Below are 22,613 nucleotides of genomic sequence, written 5' to 3'. Positions count from 1 at the left end.
ACATACAACAGTGCCATACACAGCTTATATGCCAGCGACATACTGTACAGGGAACATATAACAGTGCCATACACAGCTTATATACCAGTGACATACTGTACAGGGAACATATAACAGTGCCAAACCCAGCTTATATACCAGTGACATACTGTACAGGGAACATATAACAGTGCCATACACAGCTTATATACCAGCGACATACTGTACAGGGAACATATAACAGTGCCATACACAGCTTATATACCAGTGATATACTGTACAGGGAACATATAACAGTGCCATACACAGCTTATATACCAGTGATATACTGTACAGGGAACATATAACAGTGCCATACACAGCTTATATACCAGTGACATACTGTATAGGGAACATATAACAGTGCCATACACAGCTTATATACCAGTGACATACTGTACAGGGAACATATAACAGTGCCATACACAGCTTATATACCAGCGACATACTGTACAGGGAACATATAACAGTGCCATACACAGCTTATATACCAGTGACATACTGTATAGGGAACATATAACAGTGCCATACACAGCTTATATACCAGTGACATACTGTACAGGGAACATATAACAGTGCCATACACAGCTTATATACCAGCGACATACTGTACAGGGAACATATAACAGTGCCATACACAGCTTATATACCAGTGACATACTGTACAGGGAACATATAACAGTGCCATACACAGCTTATATACCAGTGACATACTGTACAGGGAACATATAACAGTGCCATACACAGCTTATATACCAGTGACATACTGTACAGGGAACATATAACAGTGCCATACACAGCTTATATACCAGTGACATACTGTACAGGGAACATATAACAGTGCCATACACAGCTTATATACCAGCGACATACTGTACAGGGAACATATAACAGTGCCATACACAGCTTATATACCAGCGACATACTGTACAGGGAGCATATAACAGTACCATACACAGATTATATATCAGTGATATACTGTACAGGGAACATATAACAGTGCCTTACACAGATTATATATCAGTCACATACTGTACAGGGTTGGGTATGAGGGTCTCTGGGACAGATATTGTCAGTGATGCTTGTCGTGAATGTCACATTCTTATAAAAAAAGCAGCCATAGACTAAACAATGGACTGCCATGTCAAAGTCTCTTCCCCTTGTTAATGAGGGCAATGTATAAATGGGGACAGGCAAGGAAGAAGAGGCAAATGGTAAAGTAACTTTAGAAAGGAGAGATGATGTCACAGGTCAGTGGTTTCCATTGTGTTCCCTGCACCCTTTTAAGAATGGCAGCTATTTTTGTGACTCTGTAGTGAAAACTTTAAAATCTCAAACCTAAAAAAAGAAAGAGAACGTGTCCTGTGTCTGAACAATGCATTGCCGGAGGAGACAGGAGAAAATGTCCCTCTCCCAAATAAGAAGACACTAGTAAAATGAATGACACATGGAAGGTGGAGGGTTCTGGTACAGAATTCATGCGGGACGGGTCCACAAATTCCAAGTTACACAAAGGGGATATAGGACCCTTCATTCATTGGGATAATGAGCGGATGGAAATACATGCATTACATGGTGTTATTCCTACTGTCGTGCCGGTGCCTGACGGAGAGGAGCGTGACATAGGTCAGATGCAGAGAACACGCAGCAAGTCCAAACTTGGCAAAGTTTTTTTTTTCATATCTAGTCATAGCTCCAAAAGTACAATGTACACGTTTTTTCTAAAAAATGCATGCAAATCTTTTTTGTGTTGTCATCTGGACTCATAAATGACCAGTTTATGCAGAATCTAGCGAATTCAGCTCCATCTGTATGTACCAACACATCTATCTTATTAGTATGCTGCGGGGTCCGCTCAGGCCATCAGATACGGGTTACATAGTGACCACTCAGTCCTCTTTTTCTGCTGCGTATTTCCATATCTGGACTGACTTCAGCACCACCTCCCAATGGTGGCTGATGAATGGACACATGGAAGGGAGGGGAAGGCTGGAATAAGACATAATGTGACTTGTGCTGTTGAGGGAAAGGTAAAAAAGTAACTAAGGCTATCTGCATAGTGTGTTTGTACACTTAGGTGAAAGTAAGTGTCAGGAGCTGTTTCCAGAAGGATACCTTCACATTGCCATAAGTCAAAAGTGTGTTCTTCTTCCCTCTGTATACTCCAGCTATACAGTAGATCATGGTGGGAAACTGAGATCAACTACAGTCTATGAGGTCAACTAAATTCAAATATCTCATTTCCAGGGGTGTAATTCTAGAGGTAGTAGAGCTTGAAGTCCCACCTGTGCCCACTTGGCTCCCATAACGGTAAGTAATGTTTGGGGAGCCCTAAATATTTTGTATTTGGAATCTTTTCTAATATTTTGCACTGCTGGCCTTAGGCTAGCCTATCAATGTGCTTGGCACTGATATAGCAAGCCTCACATCTGTGCGCTGTGTCAGTCCGAGCCTATTCACGTAATTGGTGTGATTAATATTTCCAGTCTAATTTATCATGCTGAACTTTCATAAAACTGGCTGAACCTTTAAGAAATGGATGGGGTAAAGTGGAAAATCCCACTAGATATAAAAGGGTCTAAAAATCAGTTGCCAGGTTTTGTGCCCTTTCCTTGTTGACATTTAGTGACTTGCAAGCCATGGCAACCAAGGATCAGTATTTCCGGTCCAGCTTCCCTTCCTTCTCTTCTTTAGTCTCGACTCTTTCAATATGAACTTGGCACCGGGCCCGTCATTATGGCTGAGTTCTCCCAGAGGTTTCCTTTGTGCTCACAACTTTGATAAGACTGCTCATGTTTATAGCGGTATGTCAATCCGGCAAAATACCCACATTTGTCTGGCTTGCAATTACGACACCATCTTGACCATACCGCCTCATCTACTCAATTCACCCTTCACCTCCAACAATCCGAATTGAGGGTAACATTAAAAACACCTTACCTAATGTTATCCATGGGTTTTACAAGACCTATCCAAGTGTCTTGCAGCATCAAAAACCAAGACAGAAGTATTAGAGTAAGGTGCAAAGTGGGATCTCTATGAATAGGACTTTTCCAGCACATCCCCCAGAGATCTGGGGTCAACACCCTGAACTCAATTCTTGCAGTGTTGCATTAATCAACCGCTATCATTGCCATGAAACAGGTTACTTGACGTGTACAATGTTTAGGTAGCTGGCACATTTCGAAGCAACATCCTCATGGATTCCAGGACTCAAGATTTCACACAAAACACTGCCTAGAGTAGAGGTCTCAAACTCAGCCAGGTAAATGGGCCGCACAAAAATGGGACGAGAATATATTTTCAGTGATACCATTTTTTTTCTAACCATCTAGAAAACATTGTCACAATTGACAGTGATATCAAAGGCGCTAAACCGCGGCAATCAGTGCCAATGCCGATCGTCGTGGCCGTTGCTGATGATGTCAGCTCTTCTTGTGAGTCAGCGCTATTATCATGCCGTACATATATGGTGGTTTGTGAGAGGCAAGGGCGGTTGGGGTCAGGAGCTAGAGGGGCACAAGTCCCCGGTCGGTGTTGATGGACTGCTGTTTTAGCAGCTATAATGCACATCTAAAAGTGCATCACAGTACAGCAGACGCACGTACTACACTGCACTTGGCCATGTCTGCCAGACTGATGTCATTCGGTGCAGTTGGCTTGTAGAAGAGGGTCTCAGAGCGGAGTGTGGGCCTGGACCACAGACAATCCGCACATAAGGGGGGCGCTGTGTGACTGGCTGCTCCAATCAAGGGATATAAAAGCGTCCACAATGTATTTATATGTATGTGGATTTTATTATCTGTAAATGCATGTTTGCATGTGTGTGAACACAATATATGTGTATAATATGCATGTATGTGTAATTGTGTGTATGTACAAGTCTGGGTGTTTGGAAATGTATGTCTGTAAGATGCGCTTGTAATAGTGTATTGGGGAGTACTGTATGCATGTGTAAAAACCTTTGTTTGTTTGGTGCACATTTAACCCTTTAACAACATATGATGTAAATGTACGTTATATGCCAGCTCCATGCCTTCGGTGCAAACTCGCAAGCCGAGCCTGCCTCTTTACCAGCCGATGATGGCTGTGACAAACCTGTCAAATGGCACTGTCTGTGACCACAAAACAATGCTCCAGAAGGGAGCTATATTCCTTGCCGTATATTCCAGCCAACGACCTGTCAATCAACCAGATGAGGGTGGCGCCAGGCAGTGAATACAGTGTGAAGCTGAGGAGCTGGAAGTGCAATGCACTTACAAACCCATATATACAGAACTACAAAATGCAATTTCTCCCTTCTTGAATGCCGTTTTGGGGTCATAAACAGATAAATGTGCTTAAATTTCAAAGGGCTACATAGTCATATACTTGTAAATGGTTTGGGGGCGTAGAAATTTCCAACAGGTTCCCTTTAAGTGCTGGTGCAGAGAGGCTAGAGACTGGTTTTTAAAGTGTTACATTGTATCCTGGATAGGCAAATAATCACAAATCAATCACCGTCTACATAGGGAAGTAATAGGGAGAGGTAAAGCTTTCTGGCTAGTCCAGACAGGATTCTCAGGGTAAATCACAGTTATCGCTCTGCTCATCCTGCCAGACAGATGTTCATATGCTGGAGAATTCAGCTCCTCCATTGTATGAAATGGCAGCGATTCAGCCCTCTGTTTGCATCCATCAACGTGAGAGGGAATATTATCTTTAGCTCATGTACAGCTAGCTGTCAGTCACCATGTTACTGATGTGAAGAAGCTATCCTTAAAGAGGGTCTTCGAGATTTCAACATTTCTGATCTGGTCTTGATTACCGGAGCAGTAGTGATCCATCCAAAATAATGACATAAGAACTGCGGCAATAGATTGGCCATTACGGCTGGGAGAAGTGCATGTACGCTACATCATGAGGACACATTGCAGACGGTGGCAATATACGGGAAGAAAGATTGGACTCCTGTCACCTGTGACTGGTCGTTGTTTCGCTACAATTCTCGTTATGCAAATTAAAGGGGTTTTCAGTTTCATGGAAAAAAAGCATAGTCATCGCCTAATTAAAAATTGTGCAATTTTCTAATATACTTTGCCAATTTAGAGATCTCTGTTTACTGTTAGAGAATGGAAGCGTTCTCGATTACACCTTGAAGATAAATGTAAAACCCTTCTGACCTAATCCTCCTCAGGCAGCTGAAAGGTCAGCTACAATGTATCAGTGTAGATAATTCTGTTGTGCAAGCGGATCACTTTTATGTAACATTGTATCGGTATTACAACTCGGCCCCATTCACTTGAATGCAAGAGAGATGCAAAAAAACAGACACTGCCAATGGTCACACGGGAGGGATCAGGTTTGGGGGATGGGATCAGTACTTTTTGAACAAAGAAAATAAAAATTTTACATGGGTGGGCATTTTTAGGGCATGAATTCTGGTAAATTGGCATTGAGTTCGTACCAGAGGCGTCACGAGAGCGAAAGGACCGACCAAAGTCCCTGGATTTCTCGCCTAGCATCCCGGATCTCTGGTAAGCGCCATTAGAAATTGTATCATCATCAACATGATGCAAATATAGGTTGATCCTGGGGTAGAGCAGGTAGCCACAGGCTCCTTGCCCCACTACTCTGTCTTGTAAACTGCAGGATGCCATAGGCAGCAGGTCATGGCGCAGGTGTCTGCGGCACTTTCCTATACAATGAAACGTATACCGGCCAAACAGAAGCTGAAAGAACGCATATTCAGCCTCCGTCTGGTGACTGGGGGCCTATGGCGACGTTACAGTATAGCTGGGGAAAGCTCCTAATGTATACCAAGTATGCACACGGCCAAACATTGTAAGGCTACTTTCACACATCAGGTTTTCGGCGTCAGGCGCGATCCGGCGTCGTGCCGGAATGCCGGATCCGGCAAATGTTTTGTAAAACCTGAAGTGCCGGATCCGGTTTTCTGCCGGATCCGTCTTGTTCTTGACAGACAAAACCGGATCCGTCTCATCCGGTTCATCCGTTTTTCTATCCGTTTTTCGACGGATTACGCCGGATCCGGTTTTTAAAATTGACCCTTGTGGCCTTCCGAACGGGATTGGCTACTGGAAAACTAGATATAGCATGTTCCTACAGCCCTTCTTTGACAGGTTGTAGAGAAGAAAGTGCAGGTTGGAGAGAAGAGCAAGTTACTGGTGAAGATGGATGTTGTCATTGGAAATATTACCACTAGAAGTTCTGTGACGGTTTCAGGGACAATTTTCCACTATACTTTATGTCACCTCAAGGCAGAGTACACTGGGATGACAGAGTGTGAGAGATTTTTGCCCTAAACTTGTGTACCTTCTGGACCAACAGTATATACCTTTGCCAACCAAAGTTGGCTATCTTGTCATGGTCTTACTATTTTTAGCTTTAGGCCACAGGTGTGTACCTGGTTGTGTTTTATGCAAAGTATTTCACCTTTTAACAAAAGTTGTGTACATTGGTAGGAAATCACCAACAATAAACACAACTTTTTCGGTGAAATACTTTGCTTCAAACACAACCAGGAACACAACTGTGGCAAAAAGCTAAAATTTACCCACAGTTATACCTGGTTTTGAATACCTTTTTACCTTTGAAATACCCTGTATTTAACCTTTTTTTAAAACATAGTTCGCCGCAGAAAGAAATGACAGACAACCATTGTGAAACGATAATTTAACTTTTATTTAAATTTTTTTTTTTTTTGTAAAATGTTTTTAAAGTGCAAAAAACTTTTTTAATAAAGGTTTTAAACCCAATGGGCATTTTTATTACAAAAAACACACATTACAATTCTGTGTACTGTGGGGTGGAAATACTGCTGGAGGGGCTGCGGGACACTTCGATACTGGGTGTGTGGAGAGAGGACTGGGATCGTGGTGGGGAAGGAACAGTTAGAGGTGAAGGTGTGGAAAAAACTACAGAATGGGTGGACATGTGGGAAGCAGAAGAGGTGGTGGGTGGTGGAGTGGAGGGTTGGGCAGGGACTGTAGGAGCAGATGATGTTGATGGAAAGTTGTATGGGGAAGGAGTTTGGTACGGGGAAGGAGTTTGGTACGGGGCAGGTTGCTGGAAGTGGGGAGATGACTGGTACTGGGGAGGTTGCTGGTACTGGGCAGGTTGCTGGTATGTAGTAGGAGGGGGAGGATGGAAAGTGGCTGGAGGGGTGCAGATGTAATAGGAGGGGGAGGATGGAAAGTGGCTGGAGGGGGTGCAGGTGGAGGAACTACAGTGGTGTGAGGTGGAGGTTGGGAGGTAACCTGCTGTAGAGCACCGTGGCACGAATGCATTACATGCATCTGCTGGGTAGGAGATAGTGTTTCCATGCGCTCCACAACAGACCTGAAAAAGGTGTGGTTTGGCGAAGATCTTGCTTCTGAATGCATGGTTTGCAGAAGTGTCTTCACCTCCAGAATGCTGGAGTTGATCTGCTGAAAGCCTGCGGAGATTTGCTCTGACAAGACTTTGAGACAGTTCTGGAAAGATGCATTCAGATGCAATAACTCTTGCGCATAACTCTTTTCCTGACCCCTCTGCCGCTGCCGCCCAGTACCCGCAGGTGTACTAGAGGCGGCAGGGGCAGAAGGGTGGGGTAAAGGGAAAGCGATCTCCTCACCAGCAGCTTCATGTAATGTAGGCGGCCACGATGCTCCTGTGCTGGTGGATGGGACAGATGGGTCGAATGTGTGGGAAGGCTGGGAAGGTGCAGATGTACCGGGGCGGTCGAAGTGTCCCTCGGTGCCGGTCTCCTCAGGGATCGCCTCAGAAGGGTCCAATCGTGCAGGCTCCCGAGTGCTGCTCACCGTGCTGTGGAATAAAGAGAAAAAAAAACAATTAAAATACTGACATGGTATGGCCCTGGCTGAAAAAAAAAAGTTACATCTAACATTTTTTTTCACATGTGGTGTGTAATATTTACCTTCTGGTGAGCATTGTTTCCCGGAGGAACGACAGGGCTTGTGCGTACTTGTACTTGCTCCTGCGTCCTCCAGATCCACTCGGGGCCCGCATCTCTTTATTGAACTCCTTCTTGAAACGATCCCTCACAGACCGCCACCGATTCACAATTCTGTTCCCTGAAACGAGAAAGGAGTGGTTAGTATACAACATCAGTGTTTCACAAACTCCAGTCCTCATGGTCCCCAGGGGTCATGTTTTCAGGATTTCCATAGTAAATAGAAATCCTGAACACATGATCCGTGGGGACCACGAGGACTGGAGTTCGGGAAACACTGGTTACATCAAGCAACCGTTACTGTATATACTTACGCTCTTTAATCTGGGCCCGAACATCGAGGTCCTCCCAGCGGCCCACAAGGAGCGAACAGATTTCCTCCCAGAGTCGTCGGGTAACGATAAGGTCAGCGTGGCGGCGGTCAGCCATATTCCAGAGCGGCTCCCTTTCTCTGACGAGATCGATGAGGTGGTCCACATCGAGTCCTCCATCCTCACCGTCAGAGTCGGGAGCACGCTGTGAAGGCTGTTAAAGAAAAAGACAAAAATAACATAATTAGCCTCCACAAAAGAAATGAAATAAAAAGTGCAAAAAAACAAAGCAAAAATATTTATACTTACACGCTGGTGACCGCCGCGTTGCTGTCGCCGACGACCCTGGGAGGCACTGCGAGGACCTCTTGGCCGAGCACCAGATTGGGAAGACTAGAGAAGAAAACAAAAAATGTTATGTCTTTGGATGTAGGCATTTGTTTGCTGTGTGTGGTCTGCAGAACATTGTTTTCTATGTGTTGTGTGTAGTGTGATGTTGTGTTTCTGCGTTTGATGCAAAAAACTTACGAATTGTGAGCCCACTCCAGGTGTCTGTCCACCCCTTCCTTCTTCTTCTGGGAGCTCCTCTTCATCTTGTGATTCCTGTTTTGAAATAAAAGGCAATGAATAGACATATATTACAGAGATGATGGATTTTGGAAATAAAAACTTACCGTCAAACGCTGACGATGCGAGGGAGGGCTCCCAGAAGAAGATGTGCTGTCCTGTTGATGGCCAGACTCCATGGCTGTGGGTATTGCTGCTGCCAGTGATGCCATTTCTGCTGCTGCTGCATCTCTTTGGCGGCTGTTGAATAAAGAGAAACAAAGGGCCAATGAATATCTTGATATTCCATGACCCTAGTTTGGAGGAATGGGGGATTTGATAATTACCGTCTCTCATCTGCTTCTGGACTCCCCTCCCGTTCAGCATGCTGCTCCATTTGGGGTGGTGCTGATGGTGCTGCTGCTGCAGATGTCTGCTGCCTTCTCCTGCTCCTGGTTCTTGGCTTGGGTGGCATGTTGGGTGTGGCTGAGGGTCCCATTGTCTTGCTTTTATATATCTCCTGTGGGCAGAGCTACTGAGCATGCTCAGACCAAAAAAACCGGATCCGGCCACCGGATCCGGCTTTCGCCGGATCCGGCGCATTGCGACGCTCATAGGCTTTCATTGTGTGAAAAAGCCGGACGCGCCGGATCCGGCGGGTACGGCTTTTTCGCCGGAGACAAAAAACGTTACAGTAGATGTTTTTTCCAGACGCCGGATGGCGACACATTGCGACACATTGCCGGATCCGGCGAAAACCGGATGAAACGCATGGCCATCCGGCGCGATCCGGCGCAAATGCAAGTCAATGGGGGGGAAACCGGATCCGGCATTGCATTTCGCCGGATCCGGTTTCTGTCAAAAGCGCCGGATCGCGCCTGACGGCGAAAACCTGATGTGTGAAAGAGGCCTAAAGAGGTTGTCAACACCGTCTGCATCAGACAGAAAACACAGGAAAAGTACCCCAATCATAAAGAATATTATACTGTCTTTAGAAATACTGTCTACCACTATATGGTCACTGTATGGCTAGAATGTTTTCTTATAGTGTTTATTTCATTTAGTAACAGTTTCGTGTTATAATAATTCAATTTGCAGTGCTATGTAGTATATACAGTATATATAGGTGTATAGTGTTATCATTGGTAACCAAATGTCTTTGTATTGTATGGTGTGTTAAAAACAGAATATAGGTAACGATTACAGGGTATACCTGAGACTTAAAAAAAAAAAGCCAAGTAGATGTACCCGGTGACAGATGGCTCCTGCCATGGATTCAGCTGCTCCCTGTCATCAGAGCTTCAGTTTCTCTTCCAGTTGACAGAGCGGGACTTCTGATGTCATGCTGATTGACAGCCGACTCCTGCTGCCTAATTGAGGGAAGCTGGCTCTCAATCAGCATGACACTAGAAGTCCCGCTCTGTCAACTGGAAGAGAAGTACTGTGCCCCGTGTCTATGGTTACGCTGGGTACTCTGACCCCATGCGACTGGTCATGTGATGTATGCGCTGGGAACTTCCGGGTCCTCCTGGTGGCGCATGCGCCGCTTCTGCCATGAGCCGACATGTCGGCATCACACATGTCTGATGTAAAAGACCCCTGGTTTCTCTGATGGTCACCCCCTGCAAAGGAAAACGCTTCTGAAACGCGCATCAGGGAATGCGCTGTTCAGGCACTGGCGGTTTTTAAAGATATAGACCCCTCTTTTTTCTCCTATTGGATGATCTGGTTATATATACCACATATCTTATGTGTTGCACTACTGATCGTTGATAGCTCTTTTTTTCAACTCCCCTTCCTGACTGACAGCTATGGACAACAGTGCTATTTTTTTTAACAATATAATCAATGATTTTTCATTTACTATATATAGGGGAAAATATCACAGGGGTAAGTGAATCTGATAAATATGATAAGATATGCAGATATGCAAATTGTCTCTTTAGAGAGGAAGAGGACTTGAACGTTAGTGCTACCTAACGGAAGTAGCAATCCTAAAAGTCAATATCATCCCTTTAATGAGCCTTGTCACATGACTTAGGATAAAAGCCAAACCAGAATCTCAAATTGCAGACACGTGTTTCGGGTTTTTGCCCCTCCTCAGTGCAAAGCATGAGAGCTGTATGAGAGGTCTCTAACTATCCCAATAATCGCGCATTGTAAATGCACCTAAAGTATTTACTGCACAACGTCTAAAGGTCCCCATACGCCGATAAAAGTCAACAGAACCTTCTGTTTTCAGTGGTATCGGAAGACAATCTATTGTGTATGGGGGCCTCCTGACTCAAAAATGATGTTACAGGAAAAAAGATCCAGCTTGTCTAATTTCTACAGCCGATCGTATTATTGGTGCAGAGCTACGCCACTACCAGATGCTTCAGGCGGCAACTGTATCATATAGAACACGGAAATACTCGGCGAAGCCTTGCGTTCCTTTATAGGATGAATCGGGGAAAATAGCAGTTGGCTGTATGATCAATCGTCCGACAGTTATCTAATGTGTATGTCCTGCTCCAATGACCGGATGGAAGGACAGTCCATTTAGCCATGGTGGATGACTCCTCGTGAGTCCGGGGTTGTAAACAGTACAGGTCCCTTTTGCACCAAATTCATGGAGAATAGGTGTAGTGTTGACACCATATAAAAGTATTTGTACATGGTTTGGTGCTCTTATAGACAACAAAATACAAAGGTAGTAAGACTAACTTTTAGTGATGGGCGGACATTCGGACCTGTGGATGTTCATGTCTGTCAACTAGGACAACAAATAAAAAAAAAGTTCAGTTCGGGAACAAGAATTGTCCCCAAACTCGAATCGAACCCAGACCCCATTCAAATGAATGTCGGGTCTGAACATGGTTAAGTGGGAAGAGCTGGGCAAAGCGCCTGAATTGGCATTTCTAATGGATGCACCTTTTTAGGGTGTATATATGGCTCTAACCAGTCTGAGAATACCAGGGTTGGGTAAGGGTTAGCGTTGGGCTAAAGTTAGGGTAGGGTTAGGGTTGTGGTTATGGTTGAGTTTATGATTAGGGTTGGGATTGGGGTTAGGGGTGTGTTAGGGTTATTTTTGTGGTTAGGGTTATGGTTAGGGTTGGGATTAGGAGTGTGTTGGATTTAGGGTTGTGGTTAGGGTTATGGTAAGGCTTTGGATTAGGGTTAGGGGTGTGTTGGGGATAGGGTTGGAGTTAGAATTGGAGGATTCCACTGTTTAGGTACATCTGGGAGTCTCCAAACGTGACATGGCACCACCACTGATTCCAGTCAATTTTGCATTCAAAAAGTGAAACGGTGCTTCTTCATTCCTAAGCCCTGCCATGCGCCCAAATAGTGGGTATTGGTATATTCAGGAGAAATTTCACAATAAAAAAATTTGGTTACAAAGTAAACTTTTTGTGAAAAAAGTAAAATGTTAATTTTTCCTTCCACATTGCTTTAGTTCTCGTGAAGCACCTGATGGGTTAATAAACTTCTTTGAATATGATTTTGTGCTCCTTGAGGGGTGCAGTTTTTAGAATGGTGTAACTTTTGGGTATTTTCTTTTATATTCATCCCTCAAACTCACTTCAAATGTGAGGTGGTCCCCCAAAAAAATGGTTTTGTAAATTTTGTTGGAAAAATGAGAAATCGCTGGTCAGCTTTTAACCCTTTTAACGTTCAAACAAAAAAAATTATGTTTCCAAAATTGTGCTGATGTAAAAGTTGACATGTGGAAAATATTAAACTATTTTTTGTGACACCTCTCTCTGATTTAAGGGTACAAAAATTAAAAGTTTGAAAATTCAACATTTCAAAATTTTGGCCACATTTCTGTTTTTTTCATAAATAAACGCAAGTTATATTGAAGAAATGTTGTCACTAACATTAAGTACAATATGTCATGAAAAAATCATCTCAGAATAAGTGGGATACGTTGAAGCGTTATAGAGCTGTAATCTCATAAAGTGACAGTGGTCAGAAATGTAAAAATTGGCTTGGTCAGTAAATATCAAATTGGCTCCGTCACTAAGAGGGTAAACATGTTTTTTGTTCAGCAATGGAGTCTTGCGTGCTGAGCGTGCATACAGGCCTTTGAGGTTGAGTGCATAACTTATTATTTTCTTTGAAACAATTATACCTGCTGATTCCAGGTCTTTCTGTAGCTCTCCACAGGTGGTCCTCGGCTCTTGGATAATTCTCTTCTGCCTGAAATCTTTTGTAGGGTATCTGGTCGTGGCTGGTATATACTGAAATTATGTTCTTTTCGCTTCTGGATTATTGCCCCCACAGTACTTACTGGAACTTTCAGTAGTTTAGAAATTCTTCTGTAATCATTGCTATCAGTATGTTTCCCAGCAATAAGGTTGCAAAGGTCTTGAGATAACTTGCTGGTTTTACCGATCATGAGATGTTTCTTGTGTGACACCTTGGTAATGAGGTCTAAGGGGTAAGGTTTCTCCTTGTGGAGAGTGACATGCCAGCTCTGGCTTGTCAAGGTAAGGAGGCTTATTCGCCGTGCAATGCTCCTCTGGGAAAATAATATGCAAATTGCCTCTTCAGAGAAAAAGAGGACTTGAACTCTATAGCGCTACCTGTTGGTAGTAGCGATCCTACAAGTCACAATCAACCCTTTAACGAGTCTTGTAATATGACTTAGGATAAAAGTCCAATCAGAATCTCAGTTTGCAGACACGGTGTTTCGAGCTATTGACTCTCGTCAGTGCAAAGTATGAGAACTGATTTGGCTAGGTGAGAGGCTCTGGACTGAGGTCTAAGGGGTAAGGTTTCTTGGTAATGAGACACCTTTTTATAGGCCATCAGTTGAACCAGGAGATATTATTTTTCACTAAATGTCAGGATTGGTTTCTAATTACTGATAGATTTCAGCTGGTGTCATGACATTCCATGGCTTTTTGCATCGATTATTTCATGTGTTCAATACTTTTTCCCTCTGTCATTTCTCATTATTACACATACTTTAATTTATGGACATCTATGGTTTGATTGTTTAGCCTGTGTGGATGGTCGGTTACTGACATCTGGTGAGAATTTCGTGTCAATAGCACCTTTAAAAATATATTTACTTAGAAAATTGGTGACATGTCTAACACTTATAACTTATACTTGTGTGATATATATATATATTTCTAGTTGTATATTCTACATTTAAAGTAACGGTAAGACCTCTTTAAACACACGCGTATATATAGTGTATATCCCTTACATCGGTGTGCCGTCTCCGGGTCTTCTTCTTCGTTATCTTCAGCCCCGCTGCTTTCTTCTCTCTGCAGGAAGTAAAATAAATAATAAGATGAATGATTCATTTCTGGAGAACATAGATTGCCATCAGATAAGGTGCAGATGATTATCCTTGTATCGGGACTCCTGCATGCTGCAGACCACCTGGGAGCTTCACACTTGACAGTAGAATATTACATAATATATCCTCTGAATCGTAGATAGTAATTTCCCTATTCTTCACATCCCACCAATACAGGATACTGAATACAGGATACTGACAGCTTCTGAAAACAACTCTGATTTGTCCACCATAACTTCCTTCCGCAGAAATCATGGGTCCCTTTTATGGAGCCCTAGTGTCAATTTCACCTTTTGCAACCTCATAAATGGAGAACAGACAAACTTAAAGGGGTTTGCTGGTATTGAAAAACCCATGTCCCCTAGATGCAGTTTGTCTAAAAAACAAAAAAAAAACAAAAAAAAACCCACAATGCTTTTCTCAACCTCCCCGGGTCCAGCGCTGAGTCTCCACTGCTGCTTTCTGAGCCTAAGTTGCCACTGCGCTCACTTACTGGCTGCCGTGCTGTTGACGTGCCGTCAGCACTGCAGACAATAACAGACCCATGGTGGGGAAAAATCAGCATTGGACCCAGGGAGAGTGGGAAAGGCAAAGTTTTGTTTGGTTTTTAAACAAACTGCAGTCAGGGACAGGGGTTTTCTGAAACAAAAAAAAAAAAAACATTTTAAAACTGTGACTAGAGATGAGCGACTTTGCCTTTTTTAGGGTCGAGTCGGGTTTCATGAAACCCGACTTTCTCAAAAGTCGAGTCGAGCGAAATCGGCCGACTATAGGGAAAAGTCGGGGGTCCGACTGAAACACGAAACCCAATGCAAGTCAATGGGGAAGCAAAGTCTGCAGGGAGTGGAGGACAGTAAACACACCTACATGCCGGGCCGCTTTTTTAAAGTGCGCAAAAACTCTCTCTCTCCCTGGACGCTGCTGCACATGTCATCTCGTTGCCCACAGTGTACGTCCTTGCTCAGTGGCTGAAAAAAGTCACGTGCAAGCATTCTGGGAAATCCGACTTTGGCGCTCGTTTTGCCGACCGCATGGCCGACATCACGCTGTGGTCGGGTTTCGGTCGGCGAAATCCGACTTTGCCATAAGTCGGCGACTTATTAATCTGACCGACCTGTTTCACTCAACTCTAGCTGTGACTCTTCACCCGTCCCGTTGTGCCATTTGTAGAAGGACTGAGGACAATTATGACCAGTGCTATTTTGCATACAAATGACTGGACGTATAGAAAAGATAAAAATGCATGAAATCCGCAGTCTGTGCAGCACTTGGCTATTTCTTTGCGCCCACATTTCATATGTATTGTTTATATTTGAAAATCCATGTAACAGTCTCTGCAAATGTATTTTTTAAGAAAGTCTTATGCGGACCTCTAGAGGACACTTTTAGAAATACAAGTAGTGTAATTCCCATATCTCCAGCAGACAGTTGACCTACTACAGCAGTTTTATCCCCCTACCCCCCTTTACAGCACTGATAAAATGTTTACTAAATGTGATCTTTTGCTACTTATTTAAAGGGTTAACCTAATGCTAAATGGTTAAAAATGCAAAGTGGTTCTAAAAGTAAGCAGTTTTTCAGTGGTTAGCACTGCAGCCTTGCAGCCCTGGGGTCCTGGATTCAAATCCCACCAAGGACAACATCTGCAAGGAGTTTGTATGTTCTCCCCGTGTTTGTGTGGGTTTTCTCCAGGATACTCCAGTTTCCTCCCACACTCCAAAGACATACTGATAGGGGATTTAGATTGTGAGCCTCATCAAGGACAGTGCCAATAATGTCTGTAAAGCGTTGTGGAATTAATGGCGCTATATAAATGAGTAAAATAAATAAATAAATATTTTAAAAAATTTAATCTTATTGTTTACTGCTCGTTGCCTAGGTTACCGACCACTGCTGCAGTCCATCACGGCTTCCTAATCAGGAAGCGAGAAGGCAGGAGGAGTAGTGTGCTCCCTATTCAGAAAACGGTTCATTCCCCAACCCCTCATCCTGTTTTGTAACCGGAAAAACTCATATAGGTTTTCATGAAATTTGGCCACTAGGGGGCGTTAGTACACAGTGTAAAGAAGCAGTATGCCTTATAGTTATGACTTATTCACAGGGATGGTGACAATGGGGGAGGTTGTCTGCCTGCCTGTGAGCACCACTTCTTAGGTGCAGACTGTCAGGATGATTTGCGCTGATAGTGTACTTTCTTCAGCTGCTGGGCGTACCAGGGAATTTGCACACCCTAGACATCAGTATGAGCAGGAAGTGGGAGAGGAGAATGGATGTGTCAGAACACATGATGCTGAACTGGGCAAGGAAATCAAAACAATTCCAGGCTTCCAAAAACAATACATTACAGACAACACACCCGTGGTAAGAGTCATTTCACTAGGGAAAGAGCCCCCCCAGGGAAAACACAGCACTAACCCTGAGCTCTGTGCAGATCGCCCATTGGTCTTATCTCCTAGTGAGCCCAACACAAAGGGGGATGTCTACTTTGGGCCATCCCTTTTTCTCAGATTCTCTGACCGGAGAGTGTCTTTCTGATGCAGCCCCTAGAAATCATTTGGGGAACCGAACAGCAATCCTTACAGGGAAATCACTCAGCAATACAACTACAGGGAGACTAAAGGGGCTGTCTAGGTCTTACATATCCTTAAGAAAAGTTATCAGATTTGAAGGGGATTGACACCCAGCACCCCTAACGATCAGCTCAGATCTCACAGCAGGCATGTGTGTGTAAGGGAGGGATAGGACTGTAGTCGTGACCTGTATTCTGGTGGCAGCTGTGTCCAGCCCTTCCCCTACATGAAACAATACTATGCTCCTCGGCATACCTGCATCTCCAGATTCAGCTTCACCCGGACACTTCCCAGGCCATAACGGTCCCTCTTCTAGGTGACCCCCATCAATGGAGACACAGTCTGAGACAACTTTAACACTTTCTCTACTTAGGATTTCGCACTTTGCATCCACAGTTGGTACAATATAACATTTCATTGCTTCCTGATCTTTCCCTTGCTTGTTGTCACTTCTGTGCAGTACACGCCCGGGCCGGACCGTACTAGACTGCTTCCCAGTTCCTTCCAGGTCTGACCTCACTACAATGACATTTCCTTCAGCCTGTTTCGCCCCAGACCTGAATTCATCAATCACTACGCTTGGTGACCCTCGATGAAGCATCCGGCCCGTCTGTACCGATCTCGTTGAAGCTTCAACTCCTTTCATCTCCTTAGCCCAGCCAACTTCTGCCCTAAAAGCACTGTCCCAGGCGGTAAGACGCCACATCTTCCTTTTCCTGTTCTGACCCACTGCTAAGGCATGCAATGGCCATGGGTAATGTGGGCATTAACGACTTAACGTTACGTGACTGCCAAGTTGTCCGGGCCTATAGCCCATGTGTACACTTGGGCACCCTGGCCCCTTTTGACTAAACCACTCTTCATCACAAACCTTAACTCTCAGCAGCCCCTCCTACAATTAACCCTCTATGAACCTCCTATCAGGGCCCACTAGTATACCCCTATCTAGTGGCCCGCAACATAACTACAACTACCCGATCTATAGGGGAAACTATATACTAAGAGTGCCCTCCTCTAATGTCCCAAGGAGGATACACTAACTTTCCCTGACTGTACATAGACCAAGAACACATAATACATATGCAATACTATAATACTGGAATACAAGGCAATATATTACAGTTTTCAATATAATGGTAACACATTCAAGTGGCAATACCATAAGCAATGAGTGATAATACATAGTTAGACATGTAGCAGCACTGCAGGCAATTATAATAAAACACATCTGTAAACATAAGACAATCGGAGGGTAGGGAGGCATAAAAGACATTACCGTATATCTTACCCCCTTACATGTGCACAATGTACTAAGCTATGTAGTGGCTTAGCTCCTATTGAAGTGAATAGTAGTTTGGCTGCTGTACTCAGGGACAGCCACTACACAGTATACGGAACTGTGCTGTTCCAGCCTTGTACACTGTGCATATCTGTCAGCCAGGGGAATTGCAACCAGTTGATTGGTGGGGGTATCGGGTATCCGATCTCCACTGATATGATATGGATGCCATATCTTAAGAATAGGTCACAAATAAATAAATCATGGACAACCCCTTTAAGCATTGCACCATGTCTATTGAAACTTTTACACACTTGTCACAGATACAATGTGTTCCACGTCAGGCTTTGCAGTCTCTGGCATGATTCTATGTGAACATCTATCTGGACCTATATAAAGCCTACCAAGACACACACCTGTACTTGGTATTCAGACTTCTAAGTGCACAAGAGTCGTGTGTGCAGCCTCGCCTCCTGGATCTCTGCTACCTGTTCAAGGTCACATGTCAACCTGTTGTCTCCAGGACCTCTTCTACCTGCCTTTGGTTTTCAGGACATCTGCTACTTGTTCACCTGTGTTTTCCAGGACCTCTGCTACCTGCTTGCAGTCTACAGGACCTCTGCTACCTACTCCCTATCTCCTGTCAGCCTGCAGTCTAAAGGTTCTCTGCTACTTGCTCCCGATCACATGTCCACCTACGGTCTTGAGGACCTCTGCTACCTGCTCCTGTCCACCTGTGGTCTTGAGGACCTCTTCTACCTGCTCCTGATCTATCTGCCTACGGTCTCTATTACCTCCGCTACCTGTTTTCCACATCCGCTACCTGTTTTCCACATACCTCACTTGCCTGCTTCACCAACACCCATGGCCCATGTGCCCTCCTGATCTCCTGTCCACCTGTGGTCTTGAGGACCTGTGATACCTGCTCCAACTCTCCTGTCCGCTTGCAGTCTTGAGGACCTCTGCTACCTGCTCCCAATATCCCTTCTGCCTGCGGTCTAGAGGATCTCTGCTACTAGTTCCTCATCTCCTGTCTGCCTATGGTCTTGAGGACCTCTGCTACCTGCTCCCGCTCTCTTGTCTGCCTGTGGTCTTGAAGACCCCTGCTACCTGCTTTCAGGTCTCTTATCTGCCTACGGTCTCCATTACCTCTGCTACCTGTTTTCCACGTACCTCACTTGCCTGCTGCACCAACACCCATGGACCATGTGGCCACCCGGACATTGGGCTTTGAGGATGCACCTAACCAGGTGAGCCTAACATAAAGGAAACAAACAGGGTCCTTGAAATTACCACTCTAAAAAACAGAGGAGGGTCCTGATTAACTCATAAATCCCTAATAAAAGATATGAGTTTTCTATACCAGACAATATATCTAGTAGAGCATGGATATCTGATGTTGGTAGTTTAATCATTTTATAGAAGGCAACCTGGAAATAGAGGAATATAAGAAATGATTGTCTGTAATGTACGTCAGGTCTATAGGTTTATTTCTGGTAATGAATCACTGAATTAGCATCCATCTCTTAAGCTTTAGCTGTGCCCTTTGTAACATTAATTGCTTGTAGTCTTTGAATGTTCGAGCTTTGACTGTGACAAGAGCGTGGGAACAAAGTTGTCAGACCTCATACTGCTCTTTAGCTAAAATACTGACAAGCTGTAGGGTCCAGTAATATCTGTAGAGCCCTTTTTAACCCGCCAGGGCCTGACATTTTTTTATTAGTGAGCTGGATGTTGTATGACAGCCTTTTTCCCCCACATTAGGTAAAGCAAATATTGTTAATCCAGATACAGATAGGAAACTCATGCTACTGATGTGCAAAAATAATGTTTTCATAATGTGGTGGGGGCCGGGCTTGGGGGGTGGACCACTGCTTACCCTGTCCGGATGACACAGACACCAGGCGACTCAAGGACGAGGCAAAGACAGATTTCACATGTAACAGTTCCGGATTTATTCGTCGTCCTCCGGGTGACCACCAAACACGCACAGTAGCTTCTTTACACCACTCTGTCTCCAGGCCCGGGTACCTGCTCCTTAGCTCCAGTCGCAGTAACGCACCTCGCGGATCTTTCGCTGGGGCTGTCCTAGACGAATCTACCGCCAGCACTTCACCTGCCCGAGGTCGTCGTCCTATCGGTACCCCCGGGGCCTCGTCTGTCCTGCGGTCCGTCGGGTCAGGGCCACCACCCTGACTGTCTCTACTCTGTCCGTCCCCTGGTCGAGCTCCTCTCTTTCCCTGTCTTCTCCTGAGCTCCTCCTGGGACTCTCTGGAACCCCTCGTTCTTCTATTTATCCCCTCTCTCACCAGGGAATCTCCCCGCCCCCCCATGACTAAGCGTATCTTGAGCCATAAGCTGATGTTCAGTCCTCAACTACTCTCCCCTGCCATCCTGTGGTCATTTCTCAGTACTACACTCTCCTATCCACCTTTCCTAGCTGTCACCCTTCTATCCTGTCAATCTCCGTCTCTCCTGCACAAACCGTCCCCTCCTACTGCCAGTCACGTCTGTCCGTCAAGTCACCTTCCCCACACTCCCCCTCCCTTTGTCCATTGTCGCCCCGACAATCGTACTCCCTACCTACGTCGTTCTAAAGCTTATCCACAGTCTGTTGTCGGACCGGTCGTCGGCCAAAACCCGCGGCCCACGGGGCCGAAGCAAACCGGGAGCACCATGCTCCGAGCAGCCTACTGCTACTCGCCAGCGCGCACGCCACGTGACAACTTCCTTCGGGTTGGCGAGGTCCACCCGGACTACTCTACGGCGTGAACCTCCCACTGTTCTTCCCTTCCACTACCTTCAGTTGTCCGGAACGCCATGACCGAGGCCTTCCGCCTTCCAGGCCATCGACGCTCGCTCGTCCTTTTGGGGTGTCCGTGGCGTGGGGGACATGACTGGCGGACCACTGTCTGGTTCAACATTCTCCGTTTCTTCGTCCTTCCCCTACAAGAGTCATGGTCGGCGTATTCGTCACTTTTACCTTGTACCTGTTACATACTTTTTTTTAAACATATTATTCACTAAATCAACTCTTAACATACTGTTACTCTTACTTTAATTCCATGAGGAGTTACTCAACTGGAGTAACCCCTTTTTCTCTTTTTTTTTTTTGTTTTTCTCTTCTGTTTTTTTCCAAAACATGCTAACATATTTTTTTTTTTCCACAGTATTTTCCGTACGGCATCTTTAAAATAAAGGCTCCCCCTCCCTTTAACATTCATACTCCCCTTTTTCGCATCCCCGCTATGTCAGGAAAAACAGGTTCAACCATATATAAAAAAACATTTTCTTTCAACCTGGACGAAAACTGTCCTCGTGGTCTGCACAACGGTGCAGCGAAATCCCGACAGTCCGGGCCACTTCCTGGTAGCTGGTAGCAAGGGGCCCCACAGCCGTGTAGCTCCCAGGATGCAGGGAGTGTCTTTAGGGGTCCTTTCTACGGGGGCTCGTGGTCTTCGGGTTCAGCAATTACGGATACCGCGTAGTAGCCGTGGGGACAGTACTCTTTGTAGTACGATACCAAGTCCCCCTCTCGCAATGCCCGGCCGTGACGGATGGAAGTATCCTTTCTCCAAGTTAGTATACACGAGCCGTCCCATAGATTGTGCAGCCGTCATGCCAGCCTCCCCCCTCTCATGGGGCAGGTTCCAGACCTCCTGCTCCCTGGCCTTTTTCTTCCGGATGACCTCCGCTAGAGGGTCCGGTGTAGAGTTGAGAGCGGGGCAGAGGCGGTTGTAGATGTCAGCGGCCCAGCAGCCGCTGGGGCCGGGCGGCGGGTAGGGGCAGCCGTGACTCCTGATAGATAGGCCGCAGAGCCCGACAAGCAGGCCGCGGCAGACTCTGGGGGTGACGCAGATGCGGCCGCGGGGCAGGCCGCAACCGGAGTCGCAGACGGGGCCTGAGCGGCGGATGGCTTCAGGGGATGGGCCGCTGCTGGCAGGTGGAACGTAGCAGCGCCGGCCGCGGGCTGGCTCCGCACCGGCAACACCGGACGTGGCGCCGCCGGGCAGGGTGGTTCGGGGACAGGAGCATCGCTCAGCCTGGCGGAGGCCGCAGAGCCCTACACTGCCGGACTTCCAGGAGGGCAGGAGGCCGCGCGGTGTGGCCGTGTGGTGGGGGTCGCTTGCGGAGCCGCCGGCAGAGCCGGGGGAACTCTCAGCTTCCCCGGCGCTGTGGCTTCCGACACGTCATCATGCGGCTCCTCCCGCAGCCTTCGTTCTTCACCTCGCCGTCCGGCGGGGCTAGCCTCCAGGCTCGGGTATCCCACGAAGAGGCTCCCCAGTGATGTCTTCGGCGGCCGCTCCTGTGGGGTCCGCCGTCGCTCCTCTTCTCCGCCCGAAGTCTGGAGGACTGTCCGTGACTCCAAGAAGCAGGTCTGCCAGCGAGACTCGATCTCCCGACGCCATCACCACTCCAGGCGTCCGAGGCCACGGCAACTGCAGCGTCGCATCCCGTCCAGTGGGCAACAGTCGAATAGCACCAAGCAGCCGGCCTTCTCTCTTGGGCCACTCCCGCTCCTGGGTGGGGCGATGGCCGACTTCTCCACCCAGCTGCCCGTGTCCAGTATGGGGGGGCGGCGGTCTCCAGGTACACACCGCTACCCCCAGGGGTACGTTGGAGGGGGCCCCAGTTC

The 22,613-nt window shown here is 46.0% G+C and overlaps 1 protein-coding gene across 2 annotated transcripts in view; it reads right to left on the bottom strand.

The window, feature by feature from the left end:
* PLEKHG5 (pleckstrin homology and RhoGEF domain containing G5) overlaps positions 1–22,613 on the bottom strand; it is a 368,148-nt gene that overhangs the window by 148,793 nt on the left and 196,742 nt on the right. For both annotated transcript variants that reach the window (XM_073561749.1, XM_073561750.1), the window contains one exon: positions 14,033–14,093. In XM_073561749.1, the coding sequence (XP_073417850.1) occupies positions 14,033–14,093 (61 nt within the window). The remainder of the gene's footprint in view (positions 1–14,032; positions 14,094–22,613) is intronic.

The sequence above is a fragment of the Dendrobates tinctorius genome, unplaced genomic scaffold (assembly GCF_039654945.1).
Source record: "Dendrobates tinctorius isolate UK_male_01 unplaced genomic scaffold, ASM3965494v1 ptg000326l, whole genome shotgun sequence".
Classification (NCBI taxonomy): domain Eukaryota; kingdom Metazoa; phylum Chordata; class Amphibia; order Anura; family Dendrobatidae; genus Dendrobates; species Dendrobates tinctorius.
Note: the sequence above shows the minus strand (reverse complement) of the source record. Positions and strands in the feature narration are given on the sequence as shown.